We start from the raw sequence: 15626 nt of genomic DNA, 5'->3' as shown, positions 1-15626 counted from the left end.
AAATAGCCTACTGTATAAGTTGGGTGAAGGACCAAGTTGGACAAGTCTGATGGTGGTATCTCTGGACTTAGCAAAGATTTTGTCTACTCATTTTCCACAGTATTGGCCTACCAAACCACCATACTGTAGTTGTTCTGATGTGTTGGTAGATTTATTTCATGGTGGGCCTGGTGGGCTTGAGGTTTCTGTAGCCATGGCAGGTACCCTGAAATATTTGTAGGAGGTGCTCTAACTATATGACCGTTCAATTCAAATGACTAAACCCACACTTCATTAATTTTTTTATAGGAGAACAATTTATTCTTGGAAAACGGAAAAGAAGAAGCCTGGGTGTCTGATAAGATCATCTTATTGCCGTTGACTCATCAGCCCATGTTGCTCGATACATTGAGAACTATTTGCCGAAGCTAATTGACCATCATCCCTTCTCTCCTGCACTGGATTTCCAAAAATACTACCAGAATTGGGCACCTCTCTATCAAGTAACTTGTCTCAGTAATTTCCCACATCACAGCTTCCATTAATCAGAAGTCTCTCGTGAATCCGGAGGAAAAGGTCTTATTGGTGTCACCTGTTGAAATGATCTTTCAATTGCCTATGCCATAAAAACATCTACTGGGCATGAAATTATTTTTGTAACCGATGACATGCTGTAAATAATATTACACGTACGAATAGAGTGGGGAGGGGGGAGGGGCAAAACTACAGGGACCAGTGTAATAGCAAAAGTATCTGTCTTTGCATTAGGATTTTTGGAGGCCACAGAGAAAGTTTATGACACCTTCACAGATCAAGACTGGAAATCCAAAACTCTAAGATCTTTGGATTTCCTGTAACTAAAATTTTACTGAGTGGAGAAATTGGACCAAATTTGTGTATAATTAATGACTCTGGCCCATCACGCGATCAATCGACTCATATCTAGCATTTTATTTATCTCTCGCCTTCTATACATTAGTCATCATTGTTTTTTTTATTAGACCTTTTTAAGACATTTTATGATATTTTTTTTATTTCCTGTTTTTTCTATCAAGTACTTTAGGAAAGAATGTGGCGGTGCGCGCAGGCTAACCGTTTTGTATTTATTGATGCTATAGGGATGATTGTTAAGCAACTGCTGTTACATTGAGAGAATTTATGTTCTTTATGAAACAAGGAGATTTCTATCCTCCAAATTCATGGCTAACCATATATTTGCAACCTTTAAAGAATATAATATGACCTTCGTCAGTGCAGGTGAAAAAAGTGGTGGCCCACAGTAGCCAATTAGATTGCAGCTTGATTTATCCAATGCAGGGTAGCACTTAAGAGCAGCAATCTGATTGGTTGCCAATGCAAGTGATATACAGGAAGCACACTCAGTCCTGGGCCTTATGCACCAAACCAAAATTTCCAGCCAATCTCAGAGGATAACATTTTTGTATAGACCCTAAAAAGAGTGCAGCTTTTATCCATTATTTTGCCCTAAAACATGGATGAAGATTGGTTGCTATAGACGGCATGTCCAGTTTTGTTTGGTTTTATACAAGAGGCTCAACGTACTCTTACATTACTGCCTATATGTCGCGTTCCATTCCAAGTAATGAAATAAAATGGTGTAGATCATTTTGTCTGACTGGTTAATATAGAAGAAATGACGCCATGTTTACAGAAATAGGACCGCGAGGTAGCCCTCATTTTCCTGCGCTGCGCTTTAAATACTAATACTGTATCATGTTATTCGAATAGATGATGACACATATAGTTTGAGTTATTGCCTGGTTCTTCATATGAAAGATCGGGACACGTGGTTTGTCTAGTAACATCCATTGATTTGCCCAGGGTAATTCCACCAAAGGGTATGGAAACATTCAGGACAATTTTTTTATGATTGCATTTTACTCATTTTTGGCTAAAATATATATCTTTTCAATTGGTCTTTATTAAAAATGCTCAGCCGTTTTTGAGATACATGGGGTTAAAAATCAGTCTGTTTGAACATTATCACTTCTCAGTGAAGCCTTATCTCTGTTCTCCTGACTTCATAAACACTCATTTAAGCCATAGTCTTTTTAGAGATTAGCTATAATGAGTGTTTTTAATCCCTGTATCTCAATAACAGCAATTATTTTTTTTATGAAGACCAATTGAAAATATGATTTTTAGCTAAAAATAAGTAAAATGCAATCATAAAAAATTGCCGTGAAGGTGTCCATTAAGACCAGTTTCAGTGCAGTCCATTAAATGGCCACACTTTCAGGACCACACACTCCTTGGCTGACCCATTCTCACTGCATCGTAGTGATCTGTTATGATGTGACTTCTAGCCTGACACATGTCTACTGTCCTGTACGGACAGCACCTTTTGAGTACAGGGTATCAGACTGGAAATCATATAGGTCACTATGATGCAGTGAGTTTGGGTTAGCAGAGCTGCTGTTGGTTCGGTCACGTGGACCACACCGTAGCCATCTGAAACCAGCCTTAGTCACACTCCTTTGGATGGCAAGTGTTACATGACCGATATAGACTTTGAACATTTTCTTCTTCTGAGGTTCTACACCATGCATACGATCCGCTGTAACCATGACGTGGTTGGTTGATGTGACTTTGGATGCTGTGTCAGCAGGTGTCTGAAGTCTTCATACACAAGCCCTGCAGGCAGCCATATAATGCTACCTCCCAGCTGAGTAATCCAGAGAGCATTAGAAGGGTTGTCCAGAGGTGAAAAAACGTGTCTCCTCTCCTTCAAAAAGGTCCCCACTTATCCAAAGGCTGCGTGATATTCTAATATCTCATATTATATCTCATACTTATAATAGCTCAGTCCCATGCAATTCAATGAGGCAAACTGCAATACCAGACACAAGCCATGGACAGAATTGTGGAAAAAGCAGCCATGTTTTTTTAAACCAAGACAATGCCATGGGTGTCCGGTCACAACTTGCAGAAACTTACCTTGTAAATTGTAATTTAATACTTTAATTTCGAGATTGCTCAGTTAAGAGTGGATACCGGTGAGAAAACGCACCCCTGAATGACCGCAGTACTCATCCTCAGTCTGATGCTTACTTTATGTGAAGTATGTAATGACAGCAGACACATGTGCACTTTGTGTAAAACTAAATAAATACTTTTTTTAAATTATGTTTTGAATTCTGTCATTTTTGTCTAATATTTTTGTCGTAATATTTCAATGCCTAAATGCCAGTGGAGATTTCATGTACAGTGCATCGGAAAGTCTTCAGACCCTTTCACTTTTTTCACATTTTGTTATGCTGCGGCCTTGTGCTTAAATTAAAAATTAAGCTTTTCCCCATCAATCTGCACTCAATCCCCCATAATGTGAAAGTGAAAACAGAATGTTAGAAATCTTAGCTAATTTATTGAAAAGGTAAAACTAAAACCTTGTACTGATTTAAGTATTCAGACCCTTTACTCAGAACTTAGTTGAAGCCCCTTTGGCAGAGATTACAGCCTCCAATCTTCTTGGGTATGATGCCACATAGTTTCCACACCTGGATATGGCAAATAGTGGCCAAAGAATAGAGAAAGGCGCTCATAGGGTGAGTATGTCCGATAAGTGGGATATCCACAACTTAAAATGGTTTGCTCACCTATTGAGGTTGCACCAGTTTGGACGCAACCACAACGAGGGCCAAGTGGAGATGGTTCACAGTTGGTGCAGCCTGGATTTGTCCGATCACCTTGGCGGGAGCCACCCCACCACTCGGGTAAGACAGTAGAAATGAAGGGACACTGGACCCTTTCAGTCGAACATATGGACAGCAGGAGGCGCACTTTCACAACCGGTTGTTTCGCAATTTTCAGTTTGTTTGTAGACAACGCGTTTCGGGGTACTACTGACCCCTTTGTCAAGTCTAAAAAATATCAATGATAATACAGTGCATATATAAAATACGACACTATAGATTTGAAGGTATGAGTAAAAGTAATAAAAGGAGGTACGGTAATAAAAGGATGTATCCTATATACAAATAAATATACACATATAAATACGTCTCGGGTTAGAAAAAATCCAATGATGTAAAAATGGGGAAGGGGGGGAGGAGGGAGTTTTATGTCTTCATTCATAAGAGCTTATTTGATAGAGATAAAAACTCATTGGTTCCAAAAGATTAGTTAATAAAAATAAATCTTATGTAATATATAATATATAGAGTTTAAAAATATATATATGAAAATACACATATGTCCCAGGGGTTTTATATCATCCCTCATAAAAGCTAATTTGATGGGGGAAAAAACACTCATTAATTCCAAGAAACTGGTTGGTCTAAACAAGTCTTATGCGATATCCCACCAAAAGTTTGGACACACCTTCTCATTCAAAGAGTTTTCTTTATTTTCATGACTATGAAAATTGTAGATTCACACTGAAGGCATCAAAACTATGAATTAACATATGTGGAATTATATACATAACAAAAAAGTGTGAAACAACTGAAAATATGTGATATTCTAGGTTCTTCAAAGTAGCCACCTTTTGCTTTGATTACTGCTTTGCACACTCTTGGCATTCTCTTGATGAACTACAAGAGGTAGTCACCTGAAATGGTTTTCACTTCACAGGTGTGCCCTGTCAGGTTTAATAAGTGGGATTTCTTGCCTTATAAATGGGGTTGGGGCCATCAGTTGCGTTGTGGAGAAGTCAGGTGGATACACAGTTGATAGTCCTACTGAATAGACTGTTAGAATTTGTATTATGGCAAGAAAAAAGCAGCTAAGTAAAGAAAAACGAGTGGCCATCATTACTTTAAGAAATGAAGGTCAGTCAGTCCGAAAAATTGGGAAAACTTTGAAAGTGTCCCCAAGTGCAGTCACAAAAACCATCAAGCGCTACAAAGAAACTGGCTCACATGCGGACCGCCCCAGGAAAGGAAGACCAAGAGTCACCTCTGCTGCGGAGGATAAGTTCATCGGAGTCACCAGCCGCAGAAATCGCAGGTTAACAGCAGCTCAGATTAGAGACCAGGTCAATGCCACACAGAGTTCTAGCAGCAGACACATCTCTAGAACAACTGTTAAGAGGAGACTGTGTGAATCAGGTCTTCATGGTAGAATATCTGCTAGGAAACCACTGCTTAGGACAGGCAACAAGCAGAAGAGACTTGTTTGGGCTAAAGAACACAAGGAATGGACATTAGACCAGTGGAAATCTGTGCTTTGGTATGATGAGTCCAAATTTGAGATCTTTGGTTCCAACCACCGTGTCTTTGTGCGATGCAGAAAAGGTGAACGGATGGACTCTACATGCCTGGTTCCCACCTGTGAAGCATGGAGGAGGAGGTGTGATGGTGTGGGGGTGCTTTGCTGGGGACACTGTTGGGGATTTATTCAAAATTGAAGGCATACTGAACCAGCATGGCTACCACAGCATCTTGCAGCGGCATGCTATTCCATCCGGTTTGCGTTTAGTTGGACCATCATTTATTTTTCAACAGGACAATGAACCCAAACACACCTCCAGGCTGTGTAAGGGCTATTTGACCATGAAGGAGAGTGATGATGTGCTGCGCCAGATGACCTGGCCTCCACAGTCACCGGACCTGAACCCAATCGAGATGGTTTGGGGTGAGCTGGACCGCAGAGTGAAGGAAAAAGGGCCAACAAGTGCTAAGCATCTCTGGGAACTCCCTCAAGACTGTTGGAAGACCATTTCAGGTGACTACCTCTTGAAGCTCATCAAGAGAATGCCAAGAGTGTACAAAGCAGTAATCAAAGCAAAAGGTGGCTACTTTGAAGAACCTAGAATATGACATATTTTCAGTTGTTTCACACTTTTTTGTTATGTATATAATTCCACATGTGTTAATTCATAGTTTTGATGCCTTCAGTGTGAATCTACAATTTTCATAGTCATGAAAATAAAGAAAACTCTTTGAATCAGAAGGTGTGTCCAAACTTTTGGTCTGTACTGTATTGTACTGTATATAATAAAAAACACACACACATATATATTATATATGTGTGTCCCAGGGAGACATAAACTCATGATGGTCCCATAAGAGTAAAGATAAAAACAGGAATAGGACTATTGATTAGTTCATTGGTTACAAATGGGAATAACAGTAATGGGGAGAGTCATAGTGTAACTCATAAATAATCTGTAGTAATAAAAAGGAGGATCTAGATTACCTGGAACTAGTCAGCAGAGCAGATGGCACGGCTGATGTTTCGGCAGCACGTGGAGAACGCTCACATACACAGCGCGCGCTCCTTGCTGCAATAGATGAGGAGTGGTGAAGGGGAATGGCCGCGCTCAATTGGAGGAGCGTCCGGGGCTTGGGCTGAAGCAGCAGGGGAAAAGCAGGATATTATGATTCGCTAAGTGCCGAGTGCTTAGAGAATAGGGGCCGCTGATATACAACAGATGAAGGTGGGTGGCTTGGGGGGATGCTGATAACATTACCTAAAATGTCTATACTGATGACGTGACATAAAAATGTCTACCGGGGTAATGATTGCACATCCAACACACTGTTTAATAAATATATGATAAAATGAAATGGAGGTGATGATGAATGTTGCTATAGAGGAGAAGAGGATAATTGGGGGATGAACTGAAGAAGATGAATGCCTAGTAAGATGAGCGTTGGTGGAATAAGTGGCGAATAAGTAGAAAAACGGGGGTGGCGTTCCCCATTTGCTCATCTATGGGTATCAAAAGGTGGAGAAGGAAGGAGGGGGGGGGGGGATAATGGAATTAGATGTGTGGTATATTTCTGGATGTGATTGTTGATATGGGAGATAGACATAGTGTCGAGTGTACTGTGGCTAGTAGAAATAAGTGGTGGGGACAAATGCGTCATGTAAGTGATGGGAATAAGTGATGGGGATTTGGTAGGGGGGGAAATGGAGGAGGGAATAAGGGGAAAAATGAGATCGGAAATATCTTTAGAAGGAATCAGAAAAACTTGATTTCTAGACTTTCATTTAGTCCATATGGTTCCAGGGTTTGTAACTTGAAGATCCAGAACATTTTGCCTTTTTTGTAACGTTCTGAATCTGTCCGAAGCGGTTTCTGCGATGCATTCAATTGGTATGATTGTCAGTTTAGACGGGTCCTTATTGTGGGTGGAAAGAAAACGTCGGGAGACACTGTGCTTGAGGTACCCCCGCATAATGTTCCAGAGGTGCTTATTCAATCTTTCTCTCAAGGACAGGATAGTGGGACCCACATATTGCGACCCACATTCGCATTTTATCAGATACACAATATAAGATGATCAACAATTCAAAAAAACTTTTTATGGTAAATTCCTCTCCCGTTGCATTGCTCCTAAACTTCTGCGCACGGTTTGAAATGCTACTGCAACATTTACATACCTTATGGTTGCATTTGTAGCTGCCAGTGTGTTTTTGATAACACATCGCATTGGTTGGAGCTATACAGGGAGTGCAGAATTATTAGGCAAGTTGTATTTTTGAGGATTAATTTTATTATTGAACAACAACCATGTTCTCAATGAACCCAAAAAACTCATTAATATCAAAGCTGAATATTTTTGGAAGTAGTTTTTAGTTTGTTTTTAGTTTTAGCTATTTTAGGGGGATATCTGTGTGTGCAGGTGACTATTACTGTACATAATTATTAGGCAACTTAACAAAAAACAAATATATACCCATTTCAATTATTTATTTTTACCAGTGAAACCAATATAACATCTCAACATTCACAAATATACATTTCTGACATTCAAAAACAAAACAAAAACAAATCAGTGACCAATATAGCCACCTTTCTTTGCAAGGACACTCAAAAGCCTGCCATCCATGGATTCTGTCAGTGTTTTGATCTGTTCACCATCAACATTGCGTGCAGCAGCAACCACAGCCTCCCAGACACTGTTCAGAGAGGTGTACTGTTTTCCCTCCTTGTAAAACTCACATTTGATGATGGACCACAGGTTCTCAATGGGGTTCAGATCAGGTGAACAAGGAGGCCATGTCATTAGATTTTCTTCTTTTATACCCTTTCTTGCCAGCCACGTTGTGGAGTACTTGGACGCGTGTGATGGAGCATTGTCCTGCATGAAAATCATGTTTTTCTTACCTGGCAGACTTCTTCCTGTACCACTGCTTGAATGAGGTGTCTTCCAGAAACTGGCAGTAGGACTGGGAGTTGAGCTTGACTCCATCCTCAACCCAAAAAGGCCCCACAAGCTCATCTTTGATGATACCAGCCCAAACCAGTACTCCACCTCCACCTTGCTGGCGTCTGAGTCGGACTGGAGCTCTCTGCCCTTTACCAATCCAGCCATCTGGCCCATCAAGACTCACTCTCATTTCATCAGTCCATAAAACCTTAGAAAAATCAGTCTTGAGATATTTCTTGGCCCAGTCTTGACGTTTCAGCTTGTGTGTCTTGTTCAGTGGTGGTCGTCTTTCAGCCTTTCTTACCTTGGCCATGTCTCTGAGTATTGCACACCTTGTGCTTTTGGGCACTCCAGTGATGTTGCAGCTCTGAAATATGGCCAAACTGGTGGCAAGTGGCATCTTGGCAGCTGCACGCTTGACTTTTCTCAGTTCATGGGCAGTTATTTTGCGCCTTGGTTTTTCCACACGCTTCTTGCGACCCTGTTGACTATTTTGAATGAAACGCTTGATTGTTCGATGATCACGCTTCAGAAGCTTTGCAATTTTAAGAGTGCTGCATCCCTCTGCAAGATATCTCACTATTTTTGACTTTTCTGAGCCTGTCAAGTCCTTCTTTTGACCCATTTTGCCAAAGGAAAGGAAGTTGCCTAATAATTATGCACACCTGATATAGGGTGTTGATGTCATTAGACCACACCCCTTCTCATTACAGAGATGCACATCACCTAATATGCTTAATTGGTAGTAGGCTTTCGAGCCTATACAGCTTGGAGTAAGACAACATGCATAAAGAAGATGATGTGGTCAAAATACTCATTTGCCTAATAATTCTGCACGTAGTGTAGCAACATTCTTCTTTTTCAATTTACTCGGTGCAAGTATGTTCTTTAACGTTCTTGCCCTCCTAAAAGTGATCTGTGGTTTGGATAATATGATGTCTTTGAGATATGGATCACTTTTGAGTACCGTTTTTTTCGTCCTATAAGACGCACCGGCCCATAAGATGCACCTAGGTTTTTGAGGAGGAAAATAAGACAAAATATATTTTTAAGCAAAAGGTGTGCTTTTGGTGGGTTTGAACTAATGGTGGTCTGTGCATGACACTATTATGGGGGATCTGTGGATGATGCACTGTTATGGGGTGGGGGATTTGTGGATGGCACTGTTATGTGGGGGATCTGTGAATGGCACTGTTTTAGGGGGGGAGTTGTGGATGGCATTATGATGGTGGGGGGGGATCTGTGGATGGCATTATGATGGTGGGGGGGGATCTGTGGATGGCATTATGATGGTGGGGGGGATCTGTGGATGGCATGGCATTATGATGGTGGGGGGATCTGTGGATGGCATTATGATGGTGGGGGGGGGATCTGTGGATGGCACTGTTATGGGGTAGTGGATCTGTGGATGACACTGCTATATGTGTCATCCACAGATCCCCCCCCCCCATCATAATGCCATCCACAGATCCCCCTCCATCATAATGCCATCCATAGATTCCCCCACCATCGGATGACACTGCTATATGTGTCATCCACAGATCCCCCCCCCCATCATAATGCCATCCACAGATCCCCCTCCATCATAATGCCATCCACAGATTCCCCCACCATCATAATGCCATCCACAGATCCCCCCCACCATTATAATGCCATCCACAGACCCCCCCATTATTATCCCATCCATAGATCCCTAAGGAGGGTCTGTAGTAGGCGGGGAGAGCGGCGGGCAGTGCAGGCACTGTACTCTGGCCCCACCGCTCAGTATGTACTGTATTATACCTAGTGTTAATCATAATATCTAAACTGCGCTCTCCATCTGTACCGTACTTACCGGTACGTGTCACACTCCGTCTCCTGTAGTAAGCGCTAGCAGGCAGGCCGGGCTGCAGGCGGCCGTAACTCACTGAGGTCACGTGCCTGCTCCGCCTGCTTCATTCATAAAGTGGCCCATATATAAGTTCGCGAAACGCGTCCTTATCGCGGTCCCATTCCGTTGCCTATAGAGCTTCCCCTCGAATGAAAACACGTGTGTAAGAATGAAATGAATGGCGCCCAAAATGAACTTTTTGTGATTGGGGGAAAGGCGACTATCAGTTTCCAGATAGTGGCTCGTGGTTTTGATACCTGCTGCATGTGGGATATTGGAATAGAGGGCTGCTACATCAAGTGTCAGCCAGCTGTAGTGCGGTTCCCAGTTGATATCTTTCAGTAAGGTGATAAGTTGTGTTGAATCCCTTAAATAGGATGGGAGGTCCGCAACATATTATTGTAGGAATACATCCACGTAGTGAGAAAGGTTGCTGGTGAGAGAATTTATCCCAGAGATAATTGGTCTTCCGGGAGGTAAAAGAGTGTAGTGTTTGGATGGTCAACTGTTATGTATTCCCTCTCTTTTTTGGTTAGAATATGGTTCTCTTCGGCCTGTTTTAGCAGGATGCTCAAATTATTTTTATCCTCTGTGAGTGGATTAGCCGGGAGTGGTTTATTATAAAGTGGGTCATCTAATATCCTGTTTGCTTCAGTTATATAGTCTTTTTTGTTTTGTAAGACTATTCCACCTCCCTTATCTGCGTTCCTAATAACAAGGATAGTTACTGTTGAGTTCACCCTATTGCTTCCTTTTCTTCTTTAGTCAGGTTATTTTTAACCTTGATATTTTTATTAATATTTCTCGCCTCTCTGGATAGCAGAGGAAAAAAGGTGTGTGGTTTCTTCTGTGGTGAGTGGGGTTAAAGGTAGATTTGGGTTTCAAGCTAGTGTAAGGGGTGATCGTTTTATCAATATTTCCAGGGGTCTCCTCTTTACGACTAACCATATGGCAAAATGCCTTTGGAATGTAACTTTACTGATAAATGTATTTAAATCAACAAAAAGTTCAAACTCATTAAATTTATCAGCAGCATGCATTTTTATCTCTATCAAATAAGCTCTTATGAATGACATAAAACTCCCCCTTTCCCCGTTTTTACATCATTGGATTTTTTCTAACCGAGACGTATTTATATATGTATATTTATTTGTATATAGGGTACATCCTTTTATTACTTTTACTCATACCTTCAAATGTATAGTGTCGTATATTTTGCATATGTATTATCGTTGGTATTTTCTAGACTTGACAAAGAGGTCTGTAGTACCCCGAAACACGTTGTCTACAAATAAACTGAAAATTGCGAGACAACGGGCTGTGAAAGTGCACCTCCTGCTGTCCATGCGGTCGACTGAAAAGGTCCAGTGTCCCTTCACACCTGGATATGGGGATTTTCTACTAATATTCTTTTCTGTAGATCCTTCAAGCTCTGTTAGGTTGGATTGACAGCCATTTTTAGGTCTCTCCGAAGATGTTAGATCGGGCTCAAGTCAGGGCTCTGGCTGGACCACTCAAGGACATTCATAGAGCTGTCTCTAAGCCACTCTTGTGTTGTCTTGGTTGTGTGCTTAGGGTTATTGTCTTGTTGGAAGGTTAAGTTTCGTCACGTAGCACTCATGATCTGGTTTTCATTAAGTATACCGCCAGGTCCATAAATATTGGGACATCTACACAATTCTAACATTTTTGGCTCTATACACCACCACAATGGATTTGAAATTATACGAACTAGATGTGCTTTAACTGCAGACTGTCAGCTTTAATTTGAGGGCATTTACATCCAAATCAGGTGAACGGTGTAGGAATTACAACATTTTTCATATGTGCCTTCCACTTGTTAAGGGACCGAAAGTAATGGGACAATTGGCTTCTCAGCTGTTCCGTGGCCAGGTGTGTGTTATTCCCTCATTGTCCCAATTACAATGAGCAGATAAAAGGTCCAGAGTTCATTTCAAGTGTGCTATTTGCATTTGGAATCTGTTGCTGTCAACTCTCAAGATGAGATCCAAAGAGCTGTCACTATCAGTGAAGCAAGCCATCATTAGGCTGAAAACAACAAAACAAACCCATCAGAGAGATAGCAAAAACATTAGGCGTGGCCAAAAACAACTGTTTAGAATATTCTTAAAAAGAAGGAATGCATCGGTGAGCTCTGCAACACCAAAAGACCCGGAAGACCACGGAAAACAACTGTGGTAGATGACCGAATAATTATTTCCCTGGTGAAGAAAACACCCTCCACAACAGTCGGCCAGATCAAGAACACTCTCCAGGAGGTAGGTGTATGTGTGTCAAAGTCAAAAATCAAGAGAAGACTTCACCAGAGTGAATACAGAGGGTCACCACAAGATGTAAACCATTGGTGAGCCTCAAAAACAGGAAGGCCAGATTAGAGTTTGCCAAACGAAATCTAAAAAAGCCTTCACAGTTCTGGAACAACATCCTATGAACAGATTAGACCAAGATCAACTTGTACCAGAGTGATGGGAAGAGAAGAGTATGGAGAAGGAAAGGAACTGCTCATGATCCTAAGCATACCACCTCATCAGTGAAGCATGGTGGTGGTAGTGTCATGGCGTGGGCATGTATAGCTGCCAATGGAACTGGTTCTCTTGTATTTATTGATGATGTGACTGCTGACAAAAGCAGCAGGATGAATTCTGAAGTGTTTCAGGCAATATTATCTGCTGATATTCAGCCAAATGCTTCCGAACTCATTGGACAGGTGCTTCACAGTGCAGATGGACAATGACCTAAAGCATACTGCTAGAGCAACCAAAGAGTTTGTTAAGGGAAAGAAGCAGAATGTTATGCAATGGCCAAGTCAATCACCTGACCTGAATCCGATTGAGCATGTATTTCACTTGCTGAAGACAAAACTGAAGGGAAAATGCCCCAAGAACAAGCAGGAACTGAAGACAGTTGCAGTAGAGGCCTGGCAGAGCATCACCAGGGATGAAAGCCAGCATCTGGTGATGTCTATGCGTTCCAGACTTCAGGCTGTAATTGACTGCAAAGTATTTGCAACAAAGTATTAAAAAGTGAATGTTTGATTTATGATTATCATTCTGTCACATTACTTTTGGTCCCTTAACAAGTGGGAGGCACATATGCAAACTGATGTAATTCCTACACAGTTCACCAGATACCCTCAAATTAAAGCTGACAGTCTGCAGTTAAATCACATCTAGTTAGTTTAATTTCAAATCCATTGTGGTGGTGTACAGAGCTAAAAATCTTAGAATTGTGTTGATGTCCCAATATTTATGGACCTGACTGTATCTCTGTACTTTGCTCCTTTCAGCTTTCCCTTAAACCTTACTGATCTCCCTGTCCCAGCCGCTGAAAAACACCTCCACAGCATGATGCTGCTGTTACCACCATGCTTCACTGTAGTGATGGTATTGGGCAAGTGATGAGAAGTGCCTGGTTTACTCCATACACGATGCTTAGAATTAAGGCCAAAAAACAAAACAAAAAAAAACAAAAAACACACTTTCATCAGACCAGAGAATCTGTTTCTCCCAATCTGAGAGTCCTTTAGGTGCTTTTTAACTCCAGATGGGCTTTTGTGTGTCTTTTACTGAGAGGTTTCTTTCTGGTCACTCTGCCATAAGGCCCAGATTGGGGGAATACTGCAGTGATAGTTGACCTTCTAGAACTTTCTTTCCCATCTGCACAGGATTTGTGGAGTTCAGACCATTGGCTTCTTGGTCACTTCTCTTACCAAGACTCTGTTCCCCCCAATCACTTAGTTTTGAGGGGCGGCGAGCTCTAGGAAGTCCTGGTTGTTCCAAACTTCTTCCATTTAAGAATTATGGAGACCACTGTGCTCTTGAGGACTCAGCACTGCAGAAATGTTTTGTACCCTTCTCTAGATTTGTGCCTCAACACAATGCTGTCTCTGAGATCTACGGGCAGTTGATTCCTCCTCATGGCTTGGTTTTTACTCAGATATGCATTGTCAGCTGCGAGACCTTATATAAATAGGGTTGTGTCATTCCAAATCACGTCCAGTCAACTGGTGGACTCCGATCAAGGTGTAGAAACATCTTAAAGTTACTGAGGAGAAATGGGAGGCCCCAAGGCAAAATTTTCAAGTTCCTAGTAAAGGGTCTGAATACCCTCCATGCCATATTTTAGTTTTTCCTTCTTAATAAATTAGCTAAAAATGTTTACAATTCTGTTTTCACTTTCTCATTATGAAAAAAGTGAAAAAAGTGAAAGCGTCTGAAGACTTTCTGAATGCAATGTAAATAACAATATGCTGTAGAGTTCTAAAGCCAAGCCCTGCATATGTACTCCTTAGGTTAAAGGATTTTCCAGGACTACAAAGAAGGGTCCATTATTTTTACAGAAAACAGGCGGTGTTGGATTCTTCACTACCATGAATGGAGCCCTATGCTGTCTTGCACAAATCTAACGTAACTAGGTGCCAGCAGTTGTATACATCCTCATCTATTTCCAACTTTTTGCGCATTTGTATTACTTTTTATTTGATGTCCCATCCACTCTCAATAAAAACTACAAAAACCAAAGCTATTATCAAAGTTTGTTTTCTCCGCAAAGTGTCTAGTTCAAATGGCTTAGCTCTATTTCTAGAGTAAGTGGTACTGTGACTTCCTGCTGGGAGAGGTGGAGAGACAGCTGCCCCGAGTCTGGACAGAGTTAATAATATAAAACATTTAAAAAATAATTGACAGCTTTATATAAATCTGAGGGTACTTCCTATACATAGAATGTGTATTCTTTGTTTTTGTGTGGGACAGTTTTTGCATTTACAACCACTTGAGCGGTCAAAATATCACTAGAATACAGCAGAAATTTTAAAGCCTGTCCTTTCTTAGGCAGTATACAGTACACCTCACCCATTTATGGATCCTTGCCTATATAAGAAAACGTCATGACACCTTTCACAGCCACAGGTACAGTATATATGATTTATTTACAGTATAGTTTAATTAACAGTAAGCTTTTCTTCAAATGTACTTAACAACAGTAAAGCTTCTGAGATCAATTACTGGCCAAAACAGCAATTATATAAGGGACAAAATAAGGAAGGAAAATTCCAATATCAGGACAATTTTTATCATATCCATAACAACTAAAAATACATAAGATAGATATCCTACAAGATGAATGTCGGGTAACTGTGGATTACCAATTCTTACATAGAAACCAATGCACTTTTAACAATATAGTCTGAGTCACCTTATTACATTTTGGGAAGGAAAAGCAACCTCTGATTGGTTGCCTTGGTCACATGATGAAAATTGTCTCTAACATATGAAAAGGGATCATGGCTGTGCATCTATGTGGCAACACAACTGATCCCCTTGATGGGTGGGGGGGAATCACAATCTATATTTATGAGACAACGTCAAGCTGATGTAAAGAATGTTATGTACAGATACTAGATGTCCCAAGGGCATTGTATGAAATAGGGCAGATTTGTAATGGACTAGACTAACTACATTTCCCAGCACTGAGGCAGAGCTCGTTTATAGAGATACTAATAAATCCCATGTGATGAAACCAAGCAACAGCAAATTCATGTTTTTTTTTTTTTTTTTTATTCCTCCCTCCTCTAGGGGCGCAATTCCATTACAGTTATGTAAATACACCCTCTACAAGAAAGCAGAATTTGAAGCTTG

The 15626-nt window shown here is 41.0% G+C and overlaps 1 protein-coding gene across 1 annotated transcript in view; it reads left to right on the top strand.

The window, feature by feature from the left end:
* Window positions 1–3126, top strand: part of COL17A1 (collagen type XVII alpha 1 chain) — a 62006-nt gene extending 58880 nt beyond the window's left edge. The window contains exon 56 of the mRNA XM_044296264.1: window positions 289–3126. Coding sequence (XP_044152199.1) covers window positions 289–338 — 50 coding nt within the window. The 3' untranslated portion in view covers window positions 339–3126. The remainder of the gene's footprint in view (window positions 1–288) is intronic.
* The last annotated feature ends 12500 nt before the right edge of the window (window positions 3127–15626 follow it).

Source organism: Bufo gargarizans, chromosome 6 (genome assembly GCF_014858855.1).
Source record: "Bufo gargarizans isolate SCDJY-AF-19 chromosome 6, ASM1485885v1, whole genome shotgun sequence".
Classification (NCBI taxonomy): Eukaryota; Metazoa; Chordata; class Amphibia; order Anura; family Bufonidae; genus Bufo; species Bufo gargarizans.
Note: the sequence above shows the minus strand (reverse complement) of the source record. Positions and strands in the feature narration are given on the sequence as shown.